Raw genomic sequence first — 23,329 nt, 5'->3', positions numbered from 1 at the left:
GATGTCGAAGTCTGATCCGTAGGATCACCTGCCCAATATGCGTCCGCAAATGCATGAAGTGTTTGAGTTGAGTTCTTCCGTAACATTAATCTGTGATCAATAGTGTCAGCAAGATAGCGAAGTAAACGTTTAACTACAACTCAATGGACTGATAATGGACAATGCATACACCAAGATAATTTATTAATGGCAAACGACACATCTGGGCGAGTGAGAGTTAAATATTGAAGCGACCCAACTGCTTGCCGATATAATGTTGCATCAGCTGGTGCATCATCATGAAGTTTGAGAGTATCTGTTGTAGCAAGAGGCCTGGCTACAGGTTTGGCTTGAGTCATGTTGACACGTTGTAGAAGATCGCCAATATATTTTTGTTGGGACAAAAATAATCCATCACTTGTATTGCTTCTATACCACGAAAGTAAGAGAGATTACCAAGGTCCTTGAGAGAAAACCGTTGTGATAGTTTCGGATTTCGGGTTTCGGGTTAAACGCATTGACAGCTGAGCAGCTACAGATGATCCAATGATTATAATATCATCCACACAAATTAGGAGATAAAGATTATATTGAGATCCAAATTGCATAAATAAGGACGTGTCGGAATGTGAGTTGGTAAAACCAATACTGAGTAAGAAGTTACTCAAGTTATGTGCATTGTTTTGCGGACTTCATTGTTACGTGGTAATTTGAGTAAAGAAACATAGTTCGAGAATTAAGAAGAAACCGAGAGATATGAATTAGGAGAATTATAATTAGGAGAAAAATTAGAGACGGGAATTAAGAGAAGACAAAGGGAGATTAATTGATTCTTAAATTTCATAATACGTAACATTCTAATTACCCTATTTATAATACTCATAAATAATAATTAACTACCACCCCACTAACCCCTTAACCACACTAACCCACTAATTTAATTCATGCCCACTAATAAAAAACTACCCACTAACATATAATTTGACTAATTCTAATTAAATTAAATAATAAAACATATCATTCCCGCCCACTCAAAATATCCTTGTCCTCAAGGATATAGTCTTGATACGTGTATGGGATCATTTTGTGAATTCAGTTGATCGGGTGATCCATCACATATTTGAGAGAGTTGTTCGAACTCTTCATGGTAAATGGCATCAATGAGTGTTTGTTTCATGAAACGAGTGAGGGCTTCGGAAGGATCGTCAAATTCGGTAGGACTAAAACGGTAGAGCAACGCCTTAGTAAAATATTCCCCGGCCGACGAGCCCTTGAACCCAATTAACCGGCGATTCCGTTCCAAAGTGAGTCCTTCCAAACGAAATGAATCGAGGTGCACCTGCTGATTTTGGGCAATACTTTGAAATTCAAAATATTGCTTGGCTTGGAAAATCCATTCCGTTGCGTTATCTGCGGCGACTTTTGGAATTTGTTGTTTGAGGTTTGTATTTGGGGCAGGGTATGGAGTTGAGTGTGTTGTAGGTATATTTATTTTTTGCTTGACCGGTAGTGGTGTTTCTCCCACAACAAAGGAGTTGACATCATTTTCGGCTTTGGAGGAGGCTCTTAGAGCTCGAAGTTCGGTGAGAACAACTTGGAGGGTGTTGTGTATTTTGTCGAAATTTGATTCGTGTCGAGCTAGGGTTTCAATAACCTCAGCACGAAACTCAGCATCTGATTGGTTACGTGCCTCCATGGAACGTAACGGCTCTGATACCATTGTTACGTGGTAATTTGAGTAAAGAAACATAGTTCGAGAATTAAGAAGAAACCGAGAGATATGAATTAGGAGAATTATAATTAGGAGAAAAATTAGAGACGGGAATTAAGAGAAGACAAAGGGAGATTAATTGATTCTTAAATTTCATAATACGTAACATTCTAATTACCCTATTTATAATACTCATAAATAATAATTAACTACCACCCCACTAACCCCTTAACCACACTAACCCACTAATTTAATTCATGCCCACTAATAAAAAACTACCCACTAACATATAATTTGACTAATTCTAATTAAATTAAATAATAAAACATATCATTCATTTGGCATTAGTTATAGCATCAAGAGAATTTATTATTTTTCATCATTTTTTTCTCAAAGTTGGACTCCATTATTAATATTGTGGGTGTTTTTGAAAGAGAAATGATGAGTTAATTAATGTACAATAAGTTGAAGTTTATCTTTTAACATACATTAATAAACTTGAGAGCAGTAGTAGAGCCAACCAGATTTAAACATATAAGAAATATCAATCGATAGAGAAAATCGGTGAGAATGGCTAGAGTTGAACATATAAAAAAGGTAAAAATGAAATTATCATAATGTATTATTACATTATGGGTTTTGTCAAATATTGAAAAAAAATTTTGATATATATATATATACAAACCCAAATAGCAAGGGATTTTACCCAAATCTCCCCTTATAAAAATGGTCAAGATGGTGGTTAATGAAAATATTTTATAGTAATAATAGCTTTTTTATTAGGGATAATTAGCTGGAACCCCCTTATTAAGAACTTATATAGATGGGGGTCCATTTTGTTAGTTGATTATAGCTATAGGTCTCTTGACCAATAAATGTAATATAAATTAAATTAAATTATTTTTGTATTGACATTAATACCCTTAATTATTATTTATATTAAGATAGTTAGTTATGAAAAATATAAAATCCCACATTTCACTCTCCCATTTAACTTCTCTCTCTCTCTCCTCTCCCTCGCGTCTCTCTCCTTTCTTTTCTCTCTCATTTAACTCCTCTCTTCTCTTTCCTCTCAATCACGTCCCTCTCTCTCTCTCTTTTTTTTCTCTTTTTTGTTTATTTTCTATTTTAGTAGCCTCACGGCTCTCTCACTCTACGTTGTGTCAAGTTACAACAACAAATTGCAAAATACAATTAGCAACATACAAACTATAATTTATAAAAACAAACATAAATAGCAAAATAAATATAATACGGAACCACCTACCATATGTTAGAAATATTATTTTATTAACGTCTTTTCACAAGAACACAATATAGAACTAATTATAATTTTCTCAAACATCAGAGGTTCAAGTTTATTCTTCCTCAAACAATATAAAATATTTTTAAAATATAAAATATGAAATAAAAGATGATATAACAAACCAACAAACCATTTTTATTTAGGAATAAATCAGTACATTAAATACAAAATATTGTAAGTTACACATAGATACAAGCAGTGTTGCAATATAGTCGATGAACAAACTACAATATATCATAACTGATTATGGCTGGGGTGATGTCATAACGGACATAGTCTCGACGTCCGACTGAATTCACAACTTCCAAACGTCATCAGGGATCTTTTAGAAACATGTTCATGTCAGTAGCATCAACCTGTAATGAATCTTTTTTTTTTGTTTTCTTCTGGCCTATAGTTGCAGCGACGGTAAAATGCGAGTTTAACCAAAAAAACTTCCAATTATAATATGCACAAATTTGCATCAATGCATATTACAATACCAAAACGCATCATAGAATCCCTATAGAAAAATACAATGTTCGAAGTTGCAACAACGAGATGCAAAAAATACAATTACTAAGCAATACATTATGAAATGGCAAAATACAAAAGAAAAAAAAGCCAAACACACATTAACTTTAATACGAGTTTATGAAGAGAACCAAAAAATATGTGAAACCTTTCATAGTTATTCCCAAAGAAGAAAAAAAAACTAATATTACTTTGCAGTAACGAGCTGCAAATTAAAATTTGCAGAACTGCAAAAGTGAAAATGAAAACCGTCTAAAGGGACAACATCAACAAACTTCAAGTTGCAAACAACAACATAAAAAATATAAACTACAACAACATCAACAAAATAGTGGCAACAACAACCAAATAAAAGTATGCAAATAACCATATCCAAATGCAATTGTCAACAACAAACATCAAAATGCAAACGATACAATGAAAATAAGTTATTTTCAACAAGTATTTTGTTATGATAGATGAAACCATTTGTTACGACACCAAACTGCAAATATTACAACAAAATGCAACTTATACTATGATAACAACAAAGTCGAAATGAAATATAACATAAAAGCAAAATGCGCATCATATAAGAATAATCCAAAATAAACAACAAAGTGCAAAATATACTATGCTAAAAACAAAAAAATCCAAAATAAAACCGATAAAATGTTGCAATCGACATCAAAAAATTATGTAACAAAAAAAAGCAAAATCAAAAGTAAGAAACCAACAATTTTCACATTAAAATAGATATGGTAACTGGATCGAAGAATCAATATCAAAATATTTCGATCAATTGATCAAAATGTTCATGACAATTCGTGAATAAATCGCCATTAAAAACATAAAAGAACAGGCATAGAAGAGAAAATCACCTGTACTTGTTTTCCATCTTTAATCATCGTCTATGTTTTTTTTTTTGTTTTTTTTTTGAGATTTACATCTACGAGAACAACGATTAGGAAAATCAATTTCACGATTTTTTGTAGGATTACAGTATTTATTTCGCATAAAAAGGGAGGTAATTTTTTGTTTCTAGGAGAGATTCAACAATCGAGATAATCGCGGCCTATTTTTGCTAGATGGGTTCAGGGGAATAACTTTGCTATTTATTGATTTAAGAATAAAAATTTCCTATTTTATTTAAGGGTATATCGGCCATAATTAATTGTAGGGGGTTCTAGCAAAATTGGACTTATGACTTGGGTTATACCTATAGAATCTAGTAATGAGGGGCCTATAGAAAATTACCCCTTTTTATTAAAATATCTCAACAACAACAAAAGAAGGTAAAATGTATTTTCGTGTTAAAAATATTTTAGTAACTCAATTTTACTTTTAAAAGAACACTTGGGAGAAATTTAGAAAGTTTAAAATATTTATTAGAGTTTGTGATTGGTTGTTAGTGCTGAGAGTGTGTTTGGCTAAGCTTACAAGATGTTAAGAAGAGTTTATAAGATATTTAAGAGCTTAGAAGCTCTTCACAATATATGGTAATTTTTTTTAAAGATCTTAATTTTTTTTTAAATAAGTTGTTGGAGTGCAAATAAGATTTTTTTTTAATGAGTACCTACACTTCACCTTTTTATATAAGATCTTATAATGAATAAAAATAGCAAATAAGCTCATTATCCACACACTTTAAAGATTAATTCTAAAAATAAGATGTAAGCTCTTAAAACATCTTATCAGACGTAAGAGCTTATCAGTAGTATTAGCGTATATTGTTATTATTATTTATTATATGATTCTTGTAGATATATATAGTAATCTTGGCATGTATATCTTTTAGTTACTTTGTGTAATAGGTTAGGGTTTCCTTCATGTAACTATATATATCAATAATATTCGTGAGTAACACAATTCTCTCTTTCTCCAATTATATTTTTTTCTATATGGTATTATATACTAGGTTAACCTAGCCGCCTCCCCACCCACATTTCGTCGAACTGTTCCAACAGTTCGGCAAACAGTCCGCCATGGTTGGTGACGAAATTACTCCTCCACTAGCTGCCCCTCTCAACCCCTTCTACCTTGCTCATGCCATTGATAATATCAAAACTCTTATTCATGCACCCTTGATATAAAAAAGCTGAATTATCAAAAGTGGAGCCACTTTTCGCCATCACCGTCAGTCGCTTCTGCCTCTCCGATCTTCTCCATGGAAAACCTCGGCCAACCTCCATTTCTACCGATGAATGGTAACGTGCTGACTATCTCTTTCAATCTTAGATTTACGACACCATCACCAATGATCTATCCAGCGTGGTTCTCTCCAAAACCGCCACTGCCCATGATCTGTGGACCACCATCTTCTCTCTTCACCGACAATAATGATTATCATACCATTAAACTTGAAGAGCAATTCAAGTCAATCAAGAAAGGCTCTCTCTATTTACGATTATTGTCAAGCAATCAAAACCACTGCAGACAGCTTGACCGATGTCGGCAATCCAATCTCCGACAAGCAACTCGTTCCACAAACCCTACACGAACTTCCAAAAAACAACGGGGCCGTAGCCAATCTCATCTCTCTTCAGACTCCCCTTCCCACTTTTCTCCAGATGGAAGAAAATCGACTTGTTGAACCTGTGCAGACCCCCATTATTCTCTATGCCGCTAACGCGAACTGTTTCAACAGTTTGTTCAACATTTCCCGCGGAGGTGGCTCTTGGCATTATAGGCGCGAGGGTTGCCGCTACAACTTCCGTGGAGGTCGCGGACCTGACCAACAGCAGCCATGGCAGAGTTATAACAGTCCCACAAATCGTTACAACAGTTCGTCAAATAGTGCCAACATGATCGATCTGGCAAATCGCTTGAACACAAAGACACTTCAGCAGCCCACCGACTCCCAGTGGTTCATGGACAGCTGTGCAACCTCCCATATGGCACCACATGCAGGTAATTTCAATTTTATATTTAGTCCTAGCAGTGCTTTCCCGAAACATGTCATCATCGGTAATGGTTCCACCCTCTGCATCACCCACATAGGCCACACAATTCTCCCCACCACTCCTTCCCGCCTCACTAATGTGTCACACCTCATTTTATCAAACGCCTTATCTGTGTTAGAAAATTCACCCGTGATAACTCTTTTTCGATTGAATTTAACCTGTTTGGTTTTTATGTAAAGGATCTCCGGACCCGAGTCGAGCTTTTTAGGTGCAATAGCTCCGGTGAATTATATCCCTTTGTCGTCTCTTCTCCCTCTTCGCCTTCCACTGCTCTACTCATTGTTTCCACACCTTCATCTCACACAACATGACATCGTCATCTTGGCCACCCCGACAAACACGTCATGTCTCGTTTATTTTATAGCAAATTTATTTCTCAAAACAAAGATCCTAGGGAGTCCATCTGTAATGCATGTCAATTAAGCAAATATTTTCGTTTACCATTTTTTCTCAGCATTCTACTACTATTGCTCATTTTGAAATTATGCATGCTGATTTATGGACATCTCATGTCTCTAGTCTTACGGGTTTCAAATACTATCTTGTGTTAGTTGATGATTTTACACATTATTTGTGGACTTTTCCACTTCGAAATAAATCTGATGCCTTTGCATCTTTTGTTAACTTTCATATACTCATACAAACTCAGTTCCAACATCTCCTCAAAACCTTATAAAGTGATAATGGCCGTGAATTTAAAAACACGAAATTTCAATCCTACTTTACCAAACACGGGATCCTAAATCGTTTTTCTTGTCCTCAGACCTCTCCTCAAAACGGACATGCATAACGGATGATCCACACTATCACCAACATGATTCGATCCCTCATTTTCAAGCTCATATTCCTCCTACTTATTGGGTTGAAGCCCTTCATATGGCCACCCACCTACTCAATATCTTACCTATCAAAACCACACAAAATCAGATCCCTCACGAAGCTCTTTACCTAACAAAACCTACATACTCTCACCTTCGACTTTTCGGTTGTATCTGTTATCCCAACCTCACCGCCACTACACAACATAAACTAGCCCCCCGCTCTACTCCTTGTCTCTATCTTGGTCACCCTTCATCCCATAAAGGCTATCGTTTCCTTAATCGATCCACCTGCCGAATCATTATCTCTCGTTGTGTCACCTTCGATGAAACTCGTTTTCCTTTTGCTGAGCCCACTCCCCCCACAAACCCACTCTCTAAATGTGACATGGGAGAAAACAAACACCCACTACTTCTTCTTTCCCATCTCCAATCAGCCCCGAATCTCTTTTCGTCAAGTTGTCCCAACAGTTCATCCAACTGCTCCACCAATTCACCACACCGTTCCAACAATTCATTGAACATTTCTCCACCCGATGCACCACCTGATACGATCATGTCAAGCTCCAAGACGAAGAGTTGGAATAAGCAAAAGCGCACGAGTTTAAAGACATCAATCGAGTTATCCTTGGAGAATAAAGGCTCGAATAAGACCATTGAAGAGTTCATGGTTTGGAATTTGAAGAAAAGGAAAAGGGAAATTCATTGGCCAAGTTGAATTTCATTCATCCTGAAAGTCCCGTATGATTCTGGCAGAGTTTACCATTCAGATTATAATTCTCTCATATGATGTCCAAATAAAGTGATTCAATCATTGAGAAAAGCCAATTGAAAGTTCAACAACTTTCATGGTTTGAGCGGAGAGAGATTCAAAGCTGAACAGTGTCTTAATCGAGCTTGAAGTGCATGCATGTGCACAGACCAATGTCTACGCGAGTTAAGAAGGGTGATCGGGAAGTCGACTTGATAATCAAGTTATTTAATTTAGGGTTTATTAGGGATAACCCCCTTGTTCATATTTTCTAATGAGGTAGATCCAATTAATTTTTCCTTTTTTTATATACACCCAAATATGCCACCTTGGCACAATATATTATTTGATTTCCCTTTAATACCCCTGCTTTATTTTTGAACGGCATTTATTTCCTTAACTACGTGATATGAGATTGCTGATACGTTGCCTAAAATCACGGAATAAAATTACGTAAGTATATTGGCGGTTTCGTTATTATCACAACGTGTACAATCGGTTTTGAAGAATTTCTCCATCGATTCATCGTTTCCATCGGCTTTGAAGAAGTTTTCACTGGCGTGGAGGTAGGTTCGGATCTGAGCGTTCATCGTTGTTCGTCGTTAAGCGGGTATGAACTTTTTTTTTCGTTTTTATTTTCGCTGTATTTGTGCGAGGGTTGTTGTGTTATGGTGGGTAGACATTTTAAGATTTGTGTTGATACATTGATTATATTGGTAGTAAAGTAGATCATTTCTTAAAAAAAATTACGTCGTCATATATACATCCTTATTTTGTATGATGATGTTTGTTTGGAAGAGGATTCACATAGTTGCCAGAGGATGGTTCACGCAGTCGGACCAGAGTTATTTTATATGAGTGTCGTAGTTGGTTTACGCAGTAATCGAAATAAATATTTGGTGTGGTCGAGTTGATGAAGTTGAAACTGACTGATAGTTGTTTTGTTTGTTTACAGCAGTCGATGTTAATGTATTCGGTAGTACATTGGAATGTATTTGGTAGTCTATTTAATCAATTATTTGTATTCTGCATTTTTTAAGTTCATATGATGCTGAAGTTGTTATTTCTGATGATGATGGAACAGGGGGTGGGGGTGAACTAGTTGGAGCCGTTGATGTCACTGGAAGTGAGGCATTGAATGCAGGCTTTGTGCAGTTGTTCGAAGAAGAAGTCGACTGCATTCCTGATGATAGCGACGAGGACATAAACTCAATGAATTCAAATGATTCCGATGGTTGTTATTTTCCAAACCACCCTAAGATTTGATATGTTTAATTAAGGTCGTTTTTACGATGTAATGGTTCGGTAACTTCGGTTAAGTGTTAAACCGTTGTAATACAGTAGTATACTATTATGAATAACGTATGATACTACCATTATCATTTTATTATACTATTATGAGATTATTAATGTACTAGAGTTTTTTAACTCGACATATTGGTTTGATTGTGTTATGATGTGTTTTAAGTATTTTATCAAAACCCTAGATTGAAATTATGAGATTATTAATGTACTGTTTTATTGGTTATGTTGGAATTACTTTACGTTGGTTTTGTTCTCAATGTTCTTGTCATTTCAGTGGTATATTGTTTGTAACACAATTTCATATCACTACTATAACCGTAATATACTATCATAGCAGATTAATGTACTATATGAAACTATTAATATACTATGTGGTTGAATAATACGGGATCCATAGTCGATTAACGAGATCCATAGTCGAATTAGATCAATGAGATAGTCTATTAAATGATATGGGATAGTCTAACAATATTAAAACACAAATCCGCCGCCATCACTTATCAGATCTAGGATTTTGTTGATTCTTCGGCCCAATAGTCAAATAACTAAACCCATAGTCGAATTAGATATATGGGATAGTCTATTAAATGATATGAGATAGTCTATTAATTTTAAAACACAAATCCGCCGCCGTCACTTCTCAAATCTAGGGTTTTGATGATTCTTCGGCCCATAGTCGATTAACGAGATCCATAGTCAAATTATATCAGTGGGATAGTCTATTAAATGATATGAGATAGTCTATTAATACAGATGTAATTCGGCTATGCATCTCGTTAATCAACTATGGGCCGAAGAATTATAAAAACCCTAGATTTGAGTAATCCTAGATTTGAGTAACCCTAGTTTGGAGCAGTGACGGCGGCGGCGACGGCGTCCAACGACGATATCACTCCTAAATTGATTGTTACGACCTTGGAGGCGGGAGCGGCGGAGGTCTTGGTCGTTTTTGGCGGTCTTGGAGGTGGAGGTGGTCGGATGTGGTGGTGGTGGAGGACTAGGCGGTGGTGGAGGTGTTGCTTATGGCCAATATCGTTGTTATCGTCGTTGGCCACCGGCGACAATGGTGACGGAGGTGGCAGCGGTCGGAGGGAAGCGGCGAACCCGACGGGAAAATAGGGAGGGATTTCGGAGTGCAGAAAATCGTCAATCGCCGGTGTATAAATTTCTGGTTTTCTTTGGGACGTTTGCAGATTTTGGTAGTGGGTTTGTGGGGATAGTGTTTTAACGGGGAAATAGGGAGGGATTTGATATTATTTCAAAAGGTAAAGTAACGGGATTTGTGGGATTTGATTGAGGGTACTGATGTAATTTAGAAAAATATAGGTTTTTATCAAAATGATAAATTTGAGTTTGGGTCTACCCCTATTATTTGTAAGACTAAGGGGGTTATATCTAATAGACCCTTTAATTTAATTATGCACGTTTTTATTTTAGTATTTATTATGTTTTCATTATTTCAGAGTTCTTTATGGTTAGGATTTGCTTATTTATTAGTTTCCTTATTATAGTTTAGGTAGGAGTTATTTTCCTTGTGAAAAAAGAAATATTTTTAGCACTTATAAATAGGTTGCCAATTTTGCTTATTTTGATGGACGAATGTTGGTTAATAAATTGAGATTATTCTCTTTAGTTCTTTAAAAACTTTTCGAACACATCGGACGATTGCGTATGTTCACCCCGACTTATCAATCAATCTTTCACAATTAATTGTGGCGTCTTCATATACCAAGGTTCTTGTCTCTTTATAGACAACGGGTCGCAGTTCCATCCCTTTGATTCCTTGTTTTTTGGATGTTTGGATCTTACTTTAGCGTAAGGTACTTGGGTCTCGTAACAAGTTCTACGGGGTTCGTATCACCACCACTAGCCCACAACCCCTTCTCCTACTGCCTCACCTCCTCTGCTCATCCTATGGTGACTCGCAGTAAGGGGGGCATCCACAAACCCAAAGTTCCTTTCTCTCTCGATGTGTCTACTTCCTCCCCAATTCCCACCACCTATCGTCAAGCCCTTCTTGACCAGTGATTGAGGAATATACTGCTTTAATTCAAAACAATACTTGGGATGTTGCGCCCCGCCCCCCTTCACTAATGTTATTTATGGCAAATGGATATACAAAGAAAAACTCAAATCTTATGGTTGCTTTGAGCGATGCAAAGCACAGTGTGTTGTTCGGGTTCAACCAACAGGCTGGTGTAGACTTTGACGAGACTTTTAGCCCAATTGTCAAACCAGTCACTGTTCGAATAATTTTGAGTATTGCTCTCTCAAGATTATGGCCGATCCACCAACTCGATGTGAAAAATGTCTTTTAACATGGCACGCTCTCTGAAACTGTCTATTGTGAGCAACCTCCCAGATTCGTCAATCCATCTCGCCCTACTCACGTGTGTCGTCTCAACAAGGCTCTATACGGTCTCAAGCGAGCACCCCGAGCCTGGTATAAGCGTTTTGCCGCTTACATCACCACCATGGGTTTCACATAATGAAAATTTGACACCTCGTTCTTTGTGTACAGTGGAACAGTTCCCTCGCCTTCCTCGTATGTCGATGACATTGTGGTTACGGCCTCCATACCCCCACTCCTAGACTCTATCATTGCTAAACTCAATCAGGAGTTCGCAATGAAGGATCCTGACGACCTTCACTATTTTCTCGGCATTAGTCACTCGTTCGTCAAATGAGTTATTTCTCTCTCAACGCAAGTACGCCGACGAGATACTAGAACGGGCCCACATGTCCTCTTGCAACCCTTGCCTCACACCGGCCGATACCAAGAGAAAGTTGTCTTCGACCATTGGACCCCCGGTTGCTGACCCTACCCTCTATCGCAGTCTTGTCGGTGTGCTGAAATACCTCACTTTCACTCGTCCTGATATCTGCTATGTTGTGGAACAAATTTGTTTATTCATGCATGATTCGAGGGAACCACATATTGCTGCTCTCAAGCGTATCCTTCGCTACATTCATGGCACTCTCGACCACGTTCTTCACCTCTGTCCCAATCCGCACTTATATGTTGTCACTTACTCCGATGTTGATTGGGGTGGATGTCCTGACACTCGACGTTTGACATCGGGCTATTGCATTTTCCTCGGCAACAACCTCATCTCTCGGTCTTCCAAACAGCAGGTCACTATTTCTCGGTCTAGTGCAGAGGCTGAAGATCGAGTTGTCGCAAATGCCATGACCGAAACAACATGGTTGCGCAATCTCTATCTATCCAACAATCCTATTCAATACTCCCGCACGAAACATGTGGAAATCGATATCCACTTTGTCCGCGATAAAGTTACTTTGGGACACGTTTGAGTCCTCCATGTCCCATCCGCCTACTAGTTTGCCGAGATCTTCACGAAATGACTCCCGACCCCACTCTTTCGAGAGTTTGTCTCCAGTCTTCACGTCATCTACATTCTTGTTTCGACTGCGGGGGTGTATTAGCATATATTGTTATTATTATTTATTATATTATTCTTGTAGATATATCTTGTAATCGTGGCATGTATATATCTTAGTTACCTTGTGTAATAGGTTAGGGTTTCGTACATGTAACTATATATATCAATAATATACTTGAGAGACACAATTTTCTCTCTTTTTCCAATTCTATTCTTCCTATAAGCTGTTTAAAATAAGCTTAGTCAAACGGACTATTAGTTTGAAGGAAATAAATATAATTTGTAAAAAAAAAATAAGGATGTTTTTGTAATTTAGACATACTTCATAGTTTCCTTGAAATGTATATATTTTAATTCTTCAAGGGTTAATTTGTACATTTCATAATTTATGTCACTATTTATGATGAGTGACGACCGTTTATCGGAATTGAGAGTAAAATTGAAACTTCATAAATAAGATGGAAATTTTTGAAATTTAGACATTAGTCAGAGATTATATGTAATTTATCCTTGAAAAATTTGTATCAGATTACATGAAATGAAAGACATTTCACATAAATCAAGAAAATGAACCGATTATTTAAATCTACCGCCATTTCATGAAATATAAAATATAATCCATGTGACAGAACCAAGAAACGTGATTAAAGAGATCTGGTCAACTCCCATTGCCATGGATTCTTCAACCTTCCAAATCTGCAATGGCAATCCTCACCAGTATATAAAAAAATCCACCACAGCCTGCCCACCTTCGAAGAACTCCACCTCAGCAATGGAAGAAACCAACAGAAGAGATTCATTCTCGGCCACCGACGCCGCCCCTGCTCCGCCGCCTTTCGATCCTTCGACCCCGGCAGTTCCGATATCTTACCCTTTGAAGACGCTGGATGAATTGGAGTCGCGGGCCTACTTCAAATCCTTTCATTTTCCGTTCAATCAGTCCTCCGTGAAGCTTCCGACGCCAGCTGGCGGCGCTGATGGTTCTTTGCCGCAGCGCCCCCGGATTCTGGTGTGCCATGACATGGCGGGTGGGTATACCGATGATAAATATGTACAGGGCGGAACAAATGCCGATGCTTACGCGATCTGGCATTGGTATTTGATTGATGTATTTGTTTATTTTTCCCATAATTTGGTCGCTTTACCGCCTCCTTGCTGGACTAATACCGCTCACAAACACGGTGTTAAGGTATGGTTACGAGCTTTTCGTGCTCTACGATTGGTGATTGTTCACAAAACTGATTGCGTGCTCGCTCACAAATATATGTATATATATATATAAGGTATTAGGAACTTTCATAATGGAGGGGGAAGACGGGGATAAACAAGCAACGAAACTGTTAGCAACAAAAACTTCAGCACAAATGTATGCCGAGCGATTGACTGAGCTTGCCGTTGCCATGGGATTTGATGGTTGGCTGGTACATATGTTTTACAATTAATTGAGCTTGTCCCGAGTTTTCGTGTTTACTTACATGCTGATTGAGTTTCATACTATACATAAATAATATTGGCATGTTTTTGTTTACTGACAGATTAATATGGAGGTAGATTTGGTTCGTGCACAAGTTCCGGTTCTCGAAGAATTTGTGAGCCACTTGAGCCAGACTATGCACTCTTCGTTACCTGGTTCATTGGTTATATGGTAGATGCTGTGACTCAAGTACTACATACAGATTAACTTTGATTTAGTTTTGGTTTTCGGTTATAACTAACTGAATCTTTTTCTTTTCTTTTTTTGTGATAATTCAGGTACGACAGTGTTACTGTCGATGGTTTTCTTGACTGGCAGAATCAATTAAACGATAAAAACAAATCTTTCTTCGACAAATGTGATGGCATATTTCTGAATTATTCTTGGGAGGTGATTAACTATTTCTTCGTATTTTCTGATAGTATATATTTGGAGTATCCATCCCTTGAGATTTTTCTTGTGTGTTGATATATATAGGAAGAGTATGCTAAGCAATCGGCTGATGTTGCCGGTGATAGAAAATTTGATGTGTATATGGGCATTGATGTTTTTGGAAGAAGCACGTTCGGTGGCGGACAGTGGACCGTAAGTTTTGAATACCTTAATGCTGCCTTGCCTCTCAGACGAAATTCACAGTTTTATTTATTTTTATTTTTGTTTTAATATTTTCAGACAAATGTTGCCCTTGATGTGATAAAGAAGAATACCATTTCGGCAGCCATATTTGCTCCGGGATGGGTCTATGAAACTAAGCAGCCCCCCGACTTTCAGACTGCTCAAAATCGGTAATTTTATTTTTATTTTATTTTTCACTCCAAACGATTTCTTCTTATGTTTTATATGCATGCATGCATTATTATGAATTTAAACAGATGGTGGGGGCTTGTCGAGAAATCATGGGGAACTGTACCCAAGTATCCGAAACTACTTCCATTCTACTCTAATTTTGATCAGGTATTTTTATTCGATTATTATTAGCTTGGTAATTAAAGTATTTTGATTCCGTTGTTCATAGAAAAACATATTTAATTTAAAAAATCGATGCCCGTAATTATATTAATAATGTAAGTGTATCGTTACGATTTTGTCAGGGACGTGGTTACCATATATGTATTGATGGAGAGCAAGTCTTCAGCACTCCTTGGAACAACATTTCTTCCCAGGGCTTTCAAGTAAGTATGTCTCTCTGCTTCATTCTTTTTTCCATATACATTATTATCGAAACTCGTCAATTTTTGTTACAGCCTCTAATTGAGTATCCTGGAGACTCTCCCACTCAACCAATCCAAGTTTCCGTTAAGTAAGTCGGTTTACTCATTCCCTATTTATATAAGCGATAGTTATACTACTTTTGAGTCGAAATATGCATGTTTTGGAACATCGGGATTTTTATATGATTGGGTTTGCAATTTGGTTTAGTCATTTTGAAGTCTGTTGACAATTACAGCTTGAAGGAAGCGTCTTATAGTGGTGGAGGAAACATCGTTTTTCGAGGAACTCTTGCTCCCAAGGCTGAATTCACAGCAAGACTCTTTCAGGGGGAGCTACTTTTGGGCAACTCACCACTTCACATTACATATTCTGTAAGCCTTTTTCGACCTTTTTTATTTCCTCTAAATTAATGAGAAAAACTCGAATAATATTTTCACTCCCTTATAATTTTAGTAACAAAATTTGATGTGTTGTCTGCAGGTTAAATCTAGTGAAAACTCTATGCTAGGTCTCGCTCTGAAAACCTCGGCCGCCACCAAAGAAAAAACCTCGGTTTTTTTAGCCGCCTCGGAAAATACCTCGCTCACAATAATGAAGCAATTCAGCAAAGTGCTAATGCCACATAAAGTAACCAATTTGGGAGCAGATCAACCTGGATGGGTGATGCAAGAAACCAGCATTCAACTGAAAGGACAAGTATTAGAAGAGATTCAAGCCGTATGCTACAAATCAAACCCCGAAAAATCATCCTCGTCCGAATATTACGCAATACTAGGTGATATCAAGATTACTAGCAGTGGAGAAACTCCAACATTTCCACCGTCTTCTTCATGGGTTGTCGATGGTCAATTCGTAAATTGGACCTCGGATCCTAAAGGATCCAAACACCTTAGTGTTAAGATAACATGGAAACTGAAAGACGGCAATAATGCTGATAATTTCACCAAGTACAATATCTACGTCGAAAAGCTAACAAATGAATATGAATATATTGGTGTCGCTGCAGTACAATCGTATTATATATCTGACCTAGAAGTGACAGCTGGCACATCTAGTCTCAAGTTCATCGTTCAAGCCTGCGGTCTTGATGGAGCCTGTCAAAAGCTCGAAGATTCTCCTTTCTTCATATTGCAAGTTCAAGGTTTTATTTTATATATCTCTCTCATTCTTCTTTTCAGTTCAAATAATTAATTTTTTGGGTAAATTACACCCACACCCCTGAGGTATGCTTAAATAACTGTAAGGTCCCTGTGGTATCGATAATTACACTCACCCCCCTGAAAGGTAGTTAAAAACTCTAACGGGATAATGCATTTGATACATTATTCCGATAGGGTTCTAATGGACTATTGATTTCAGGAAGTGGTGAAGACAACAAAGAGTTATGGGTGATTTAAAAAATATTGGGGGAGCCATGTCACCCCATAACTCCCCATAACTCTATGTTATCTCCACAACTAGCTAAAAGTAATAGTCCATTAGAACCCTATCGGAATAATGTATCCAATGCATTATCCCGTTAAAGTTTTTAACTACCTTTCAGGGGGGTGAGTGTAATTATTGATACCACAGGGACCTTACATTTATTTAAGCATACCTCAGGGGTGTGGGTGTAATTTACCCTAATTTTTTCCGTCTTCTTCGTGACAATCTATTGTAATAAACTTCCTTTGTATAATTGTTTGAGTAGGTAACAAATACGAGATGGAAAAGTGTAGTCGGTCCAAATGTGGAAGGATACTCACCATAAAAACCATTGGATGTTCAGAAAGGCTTTTCTATTGCTGCTCTGTTCATGGTTTCTCATGTAATAGCGAAAATGGTGACGAAAAAGGGTACAATGGTCCTAAAATAATGCAAAAGGATGATTCTGTCGAAGTGCCAACATATAAAACACGAGTCGTCCTACGTGTGGTTTATATGTTACTCACTGTAAACCTATTCATTTTACTCGTGTACATGTCGTCTCGGCTATTTTTGAAATATCAGAAATAAGGATATACTTTCGTTCAAAGGCTAATACCAAACCTCGACACATATTTTATTAGCTATAAGGACGGTCTCTTTTTTCGTTTTTCCCTTGACTAAAAGTCTTCATATTTTTCTGTTGGCTAAAAGTTTTTCTGCTTCTTCTTCGATAAGAATACACACATACATGAAGAACACACACAACGTCACACGCACACGAGTGATTTTAACTAGATAAATGTTCCGAAGAAGAGAGAGAAAACAAATGCTTGTATTAATCATGTAATCTTTATACAAATGAAATGAAGACATAAAAGTATTATATCATAAGATGAATATATATTATATAGTAGAGAATGACCTAAAAGGGTGAGTGTTTCCAAAATTCATGAATGAAAAAAAGAATCTAGTACTATTTTTTGTCTTCATTTACCTCAATTTGTACATGAACACCTCTCTCTATCTACCTCCTTGTTCTATTCTCCATCTCACTCTTTACATTGTCAAGCTTCACTGGCAAAGTTAGTTAGCCTGCTTTCGACGAGAAATTTAACCGTCTTTTAACTAATGCCTCACCCGACAACAAAATCATCTTTTTTCTTCAGCCACAATTTTTTCTACGTTTTTATCCCATTCGGTCAGATGCCCCAGAATGAGGAAAAAGTCAACCACGGGTTACTTTCTTCATTTATGTTCCAAGATAATTTATTTCTTGTAGCAAAAACTATAGCCTTTTTTACACCTTCGACAAATGTGCCTCGGAGATTGAACAATTTAGGTCTTCTCGAGATTGCGATCTCCGACTCTGTAGACGCATTTGGCTTCTATTTGGAGTCCAAAACGCACCAAGGCTATTATTGTCAAATTGCATCTGCCCTAAACTGCCCGAAGAATAACTATGTGCCACACTGCTAGACGAAGAATACAATGACGAAGAATCTGTGAACTGAACGCCTGCACCACTGAAACCAAGTCCAGCATCAAACGGTCTTTGCTGAGTGCTCGCAACTGTCGGACTCAACGGCATCTTAACTCTGCCATCCCCTAAAAAAACATTCACACAATAAAAAATAAAATAAATTAAATTCTCGACACAATGTACTTTTCAAAAACGGAAAAACAAAACGAACGCAACAATTACCTATATTGATAGGACTCCATCTCTGAAAACGGAAAGGAGCTGGAATATTATTCAGCACCGACGAAGACGTTACACTGTTATGTCTGAAAAGCGGCAAATACGACCTTCGAAGAAACTTCGGCACCCACCAATAATTGCCGACAAACGAGCAGGCGCAGAGAAGTAGAAACAAAGAAGCAAACAAAATTGCAAAAAGAATAAACGGATTTATTCTAACCCTCAATATCTGATACCCGTACGATTTCCCCCCATTTGGAAACGCTTTTCCGGCTTCGAACAAAGCAACGCCAAGTGTCCAGGTAATGCTCCCAGACCCAATAATCACGTGACGATCAGTAATATGCAATCCTTCTCTCAACAGCAGAACAACATACGGTGCTCTAAAACAGTACTGCTCGATAAAAGGCTGAGGACCAACACTTTTTCTCGCAACGTCCCAATTCTTGTCACAAAACTGACGGCCCTTTTCCAATACATCGTCAAGAGCAGAATCAGAGGTCAAGTTGAAAAAACGGTACACAACGTAAAATCCGGACATAGCATAAAACTGGCCAACTGGTCGAGGCAGATTATCCGCAAGTGCACACGGCTGCACCTCACAGTTAATTCCTGGACTACGATCTGCTGACCATTCGGATAAATTAACGGCCACTTTGGCGAGTGCGCTACACTCCTCCCATTTCGGACTCCCGATAAGCTGAATAGGAACTCCACTCTTTCCTCCTTTACCTAATCGTTTAACTTCAATAGGAGGGCTTCCGTCTTTTTGTCGGATGGATGCGCACTGCGAGCACAAGTACTGCTCTTTGTAACCCGACTGCAAACAAGGGTGCTTGATTTTGACTTTCCCTCTGACCAAATCGGCGTTCGTAATCCTCTGAGGAAGCTTCTTGAGAAGATGCGCAACGGATTTGTCGAACGCGTCGTTCAGTCCGTATCCAGCTAAGGAATAGGCATTTAGATGATGGTTAACAGGGCCTATGCTCAGCTTTAAGCTCGTTTCCTCGTGTTTAACCGGCTTGCCTTCGAAAGTAACCTGCAGCGACGAACCACCCAAGTCAAGCGCACCGTATGTTTCCTTTTTTGGAATTGACCCTAATACCCCCGTGTGATAATTTAGAGCAATCCATCCGTAATAAGCTTCCTCCATACCTGTGATAGTTTTTACCCACTCCCTTTTGCATAGAAAAGACGAAGTCTTTAGAATTGACCATGCGTTATTGAGAAGCCAATCGGATTCCGAACTTGGTAGCCTGCGGACTCCAGCTGTAGCGTATAGAAAGAGAGAAGTGGTCTTATGCGATTTTTTAGGAATTTGCTTCTCTGCCCATTTAATAAGAGGTTTTATTGCTTTTTTCAAGCCGGATATATCATGCACCAATTTGTCGAATCCAGGCTCGGTCTCCATTCTGTTGTACGCCCGACCCCTTTGGGAACCAGATTTCCTATGGAAACTTTCGGGTAATGACTTTAACGAAATAGGAAGATTGTCATCTTTATTGTGGTTGGCCGATGCCTGATATACATAAACGCGGGTCCCGGTGCTACCGCAGTCGATCACGACATAGAACTTAGACGGTCCTTTAGACCAGTTTGAGTAGAGAAAGAGTAGGCCAAAACAAAAACAAGAAAATAACAATAAGCAGAGGAGAACGGATATAACTCGCACCCACTTCTTCCTCTTCGATAAAATGGGCGATACGGATACCCTCTCCTTGGAAAAACTCGATCCGCCGTTTTCTTGATGTAGCAACTGTGGTGATAATGCAGTACTTGAAGGATCGTTTTCCGGATCGAGTTTATTATAAACAGACAAATCTTGAAGGGATGAGGAGAGTCTTAAATTAGTGTTCTTATCGGGGCTGGAATACGTGTAACCATTATTGACAGAACCAGGGAGAGGAGGCAATCCAGGTGATTTATATGATGTATTAGAAGCCTTTGGGGCGGAAAACCGAGTTGCTGCTGAAGAAACAAACTCTGCAAATTTACTGAAAACCATGTTGGAAATATCACTTCAAATAATATTTCGTCTATGAAACTGCGACCCCTTTTTGTGACAAGTTATAATCAATATTGCGGAGAGGGTAAGCTCTAGAGTCATTGCAGGCAAAGTATTAGTTGAATGAATAAAACGAGCCCTGCAGAATCAATATGAAAAGAAAAGAAAAGAAACATTACTTGATGGAGGGTAAACATAAAAATTAAAAATATACATACCATGTATTCTTTCCATATGATTCAAATACCTGAATTGTGATATAGAGAGCAGATATAAAACAAATAACACATAGCTTATTATAAAAGAAAGAACCGAGACTTGTAAAAGAGTTTGAAACTTAAGTAGTTTTAGAAGTACAGGAAGAACTCATAAACACCCTTCGATAACTGTATATAAGAGGAGATCCCATATTAGCTACTTTCATAAGTATCTCATTATATTTACACTAAAACGTACATAATTCCTCGACTATAGCAAAAATTTACCCTTTTCAAAGACAACAAACAAGCAGGACTAATCAATCCCACTAAGCAAATAAGATGACAGTAAGTAATTTGGTTTTCCGTATGATATATCTCTCCCCATATATAGAGGAAAAAGAATACGAAGATTCACTAATTAGGAGTTTGGCAAGTCGATGGATTCCATTGAAAAGAGAATTCTTCCCTGCATTCTCATGTTTCCAAAACAAGCTACTCGACATATAAATATACTTTATTAGTGCATTTCAAATAAAGGAAATAGAATTTACCAAGGGCAAAGCTTAGACCTTGTTCAAGAAATGGTTTAGCGTTCCGTTTCTTATGGTGTCTGGAAACTTCTTCTAAACTATCAATCATCGATTTTCATGTATATCTTTAATCAAATCTAAAAGCCTAATTAAATGCTATGACCAGACAGAGTAACGTTTCTCCAACCTTAGCCTTTCTTGCCCTCCTTTCCCCGGCTTACGAAAAATGCTGAAAAAAATTCAAACTCCAAATTGAACTAATGTGGCACAACAACAGCAAAACCGTATCCATACTAATTCGTGTTTGGTTACACGGATATTCTTCTTCCAACCCACTATACTAAAATTGCACAAACAAGCATACTCGAATCCTTTTCTCTGTTTCCCCGGTTTCTTGCTCACCCAGACCTCAGTAAATAATAGTCTATTGATTCTAAACAGTAAATAAAAAAAAAATTGCAAACAGATACTGAGTTTCACTTAAAACAAAAATTCACACACTAAATCAACGATTGGCAATCAATTCCACACACGAAATTCAATTTGATATTAGTATTGGCAAACAATTTAATACACATCCAAGATCGCATGAACACCAAAATGAGACAGCAGATAAGAGAGAGAGAGAGAGACAACTCAAAATCACAGATCTTTGAGAGCTGTAAACAAGAAGGAAAATACAGAGCGCATAAAAAAATCATAAATAGCAAATACAATTTATTATTTCTGGGCAGATAAATAATTTAACTAACCATCAGATCATGAAGGGGCGGGTGAAACGCAGAATTAACGAGTGCAGCAGATCCAAATTCGAAAATGGGGGTTTTGATTTTAAACCGAAACAAACAACCTCAAACCCAACTGACTCGTTGTGTCCTATTTTACACCTCTTTCTCTCTCTCCTCTCTCTCTCTCTTCTCTCTCTCTCTCTCTCCGGGAAGAGGGGTTTGAAGTTTTCACACCCAATGCACAAGTTTAAACCTTGTCTGTTTTTACTTTTTCCAAGGGCCACTTTTTGTTTTCTCTAAACTACTTAATTACTTATTACTCGTTTTTGTGTTTTCAATTTCTCTCTCAATTTTTCCCATCAAAAAAACAAAAACTAATTATACCCTAATTTCACGTCATTATTATCTTATATATCTTATCTTATCTTATATATAATAGAAAGAAACGCTGACCAATCCTAAAAAACTATATTTCTGTAATTATTTATTTTAAATATTTTTTCTCTACTAATTTCTAACTACAAATTTTAACAATATAATTAGCAAAATTGAAACTAAACCGTAAAGAATCCTACCCTAATGGTGCTTCAGTAGTTATTTATTTTTAATTTTTTTCTCTAATTTGGATTATAAATCTTAATCTACAATAATATTGTCTCGTTATTCTGTCTAATTTAAACGAGTATTTTCTATTTATCCGTTCCAATAACAATACTATATCATAGTAAACAATAATAAATGTGAATTGACAAGAATTAAGATTATGTAATGCTTGTTAATGGTCCTTATTTATTATTTTTGGTAGTGAAATAGTATTTTAAATGTTGTCTATTGGTATGATTTTTTGTTCTTTGTGAATAATATGTTCAACCAACGATTAATTTTTATTTAACTTTTTAACAATTGGTTAACATCTTTTCAAATAACTTGTGTATCCAAGAACTAAATTAATCATATTTCAATTGGAAAATTCATCCTGTCCTGTTTAAATTAAATGTTTGCTTCTGCATGGGTAAACATTTAATTTGTAAAAAAATTTTATCAAAATTAATTTTGTAAAAGTTGTAAAGATATAGAAGTCAAATATAAACTAAACCAAATTTAACATGTTTTTTAGTAATGACATAACTTGCAATCACTCGAAATGAAGTTTACACACACACAAATAACATTTGATTATCTAATAAATATTCTGTGTGAAGTTTATTTATAAAATAATATATATATTGGGCGTATAAATATTTTAAAAATTGGCTATGGTTGCGTTGGTCAGAGCAAATTCAGTGGAATTTGTGTATTTCTGTTCTTACTTCTTAGCAAACGTCGACGTATGTAGTTGTGGATA

At 37.0% G+C, this 23,329-nt stretch overlaps 3 protein-coding genes across 4 annotated transcripts; 2 read left to right on the top strand and 1 right to left on the bottom strand.

Moving 5' to 3' along the window:
* Positions 1-5,827: 5,827 nt before the first annotated feature.
* Positions 5,828-6,762, top strand: LOC148770164 (uncharacterized). Its single transcript, XM_088819018.1, has 2 exons — positions 5,828-6,580; positions 6,631-6,762. The coding sequence occupies exons 1-2, from the start codon at positions 5,828-5,830 to the stop codon at positions 6,760-6,762; spliced, it is 885 nt and encodes a 294-aa protein (XP_088675144.1).
* Positions 6,763-13,370: 6,608 nt separating this feature from the next.
* On the top strand, positions 13,371-17,488 carry LOC105951185 (cytosolic endo-beta-N-acetylglucosaminidase 1). The gene is made up of 12 exons (XM_088819858.1): positions 13,371-13,918; positions 14,013-14,150; positions 14,265-14,374; positions 14,482-14,593; positions 14,681-14,788; positions 14,876-14,988; positions 15,076-15,157; positions 15,295-15,375; positions 15,448-15,503; positions 15,651-15,786; positions 15,896-16,556; positions 17,106-17,488. The coding sequence occupies exons 1-12, from the start codon at positions 13,403-13,405 to the stop codon at positions 17,408-17,410; spliced, it is 2,418 nt and encodes an 805-aa protein (XP_088675984.1). The 5' UTR covers positions 13,371-13,402; the 3' UTR covers positions 17,411-17,488.
* Positions 17,489-17,624: 136 nt separating this feature from the next.
* Positions 17,625-22,279, bottom strand: LOC105951159 (GDA1/CD39 nucleoside phosphatase family protein). Of its 2 annotated transcripts, none has more exons than XM_012974549.2 (3): positions 22,009-22,279; positions 18,525-20,665; positions 17,625-18,427 (listed from the first exon to the last, which is right to left on the bottom strand). In XM_012974549.2, exons 2-3 carry the CDS (start codon positions 20,524-20,526, stop codon positions 18,120-18,122), a joined length of 2,310 nt encoding a protein of 769 aa, XP_012830003.1. In that variant the 5' UTR covers positions 20,527-20,665; positions 22,009-22,279; the 3' UTR covers positions 17,625-18,119. The 2 variants fall into 2 exon arrangements, with proteins under 2 accessions (XP_012830003.1, XP_088675985.1); XM_088819859.1 differs by having other exon boundaries at positions 18,525-20,843; positions 21,028-22,012.
* Between the last annotated feature and the right edge of the window lie 1,050 nt (positions 22,280-23,329).

The sequence above is a fragment of the Erythranthe guttata genome, chromosome 6 (assembly GCF_056151865.1).
Source record: "Erythranthe guttata isolate IM_541 chromosome 6, IM_541, whole genome shotgun sequence".
NCBI classification, from domain to species: domain Eukaryota; kingdom Viridiplantae; phylum Streptophyta; class Magnoliopsida; order Lamiales; family Phrymaceae; genus Erythranthe; species Erythranthe guttata.
This window is presented reverse-complemented; position numbering and strand designations above follow the sequence as displayed.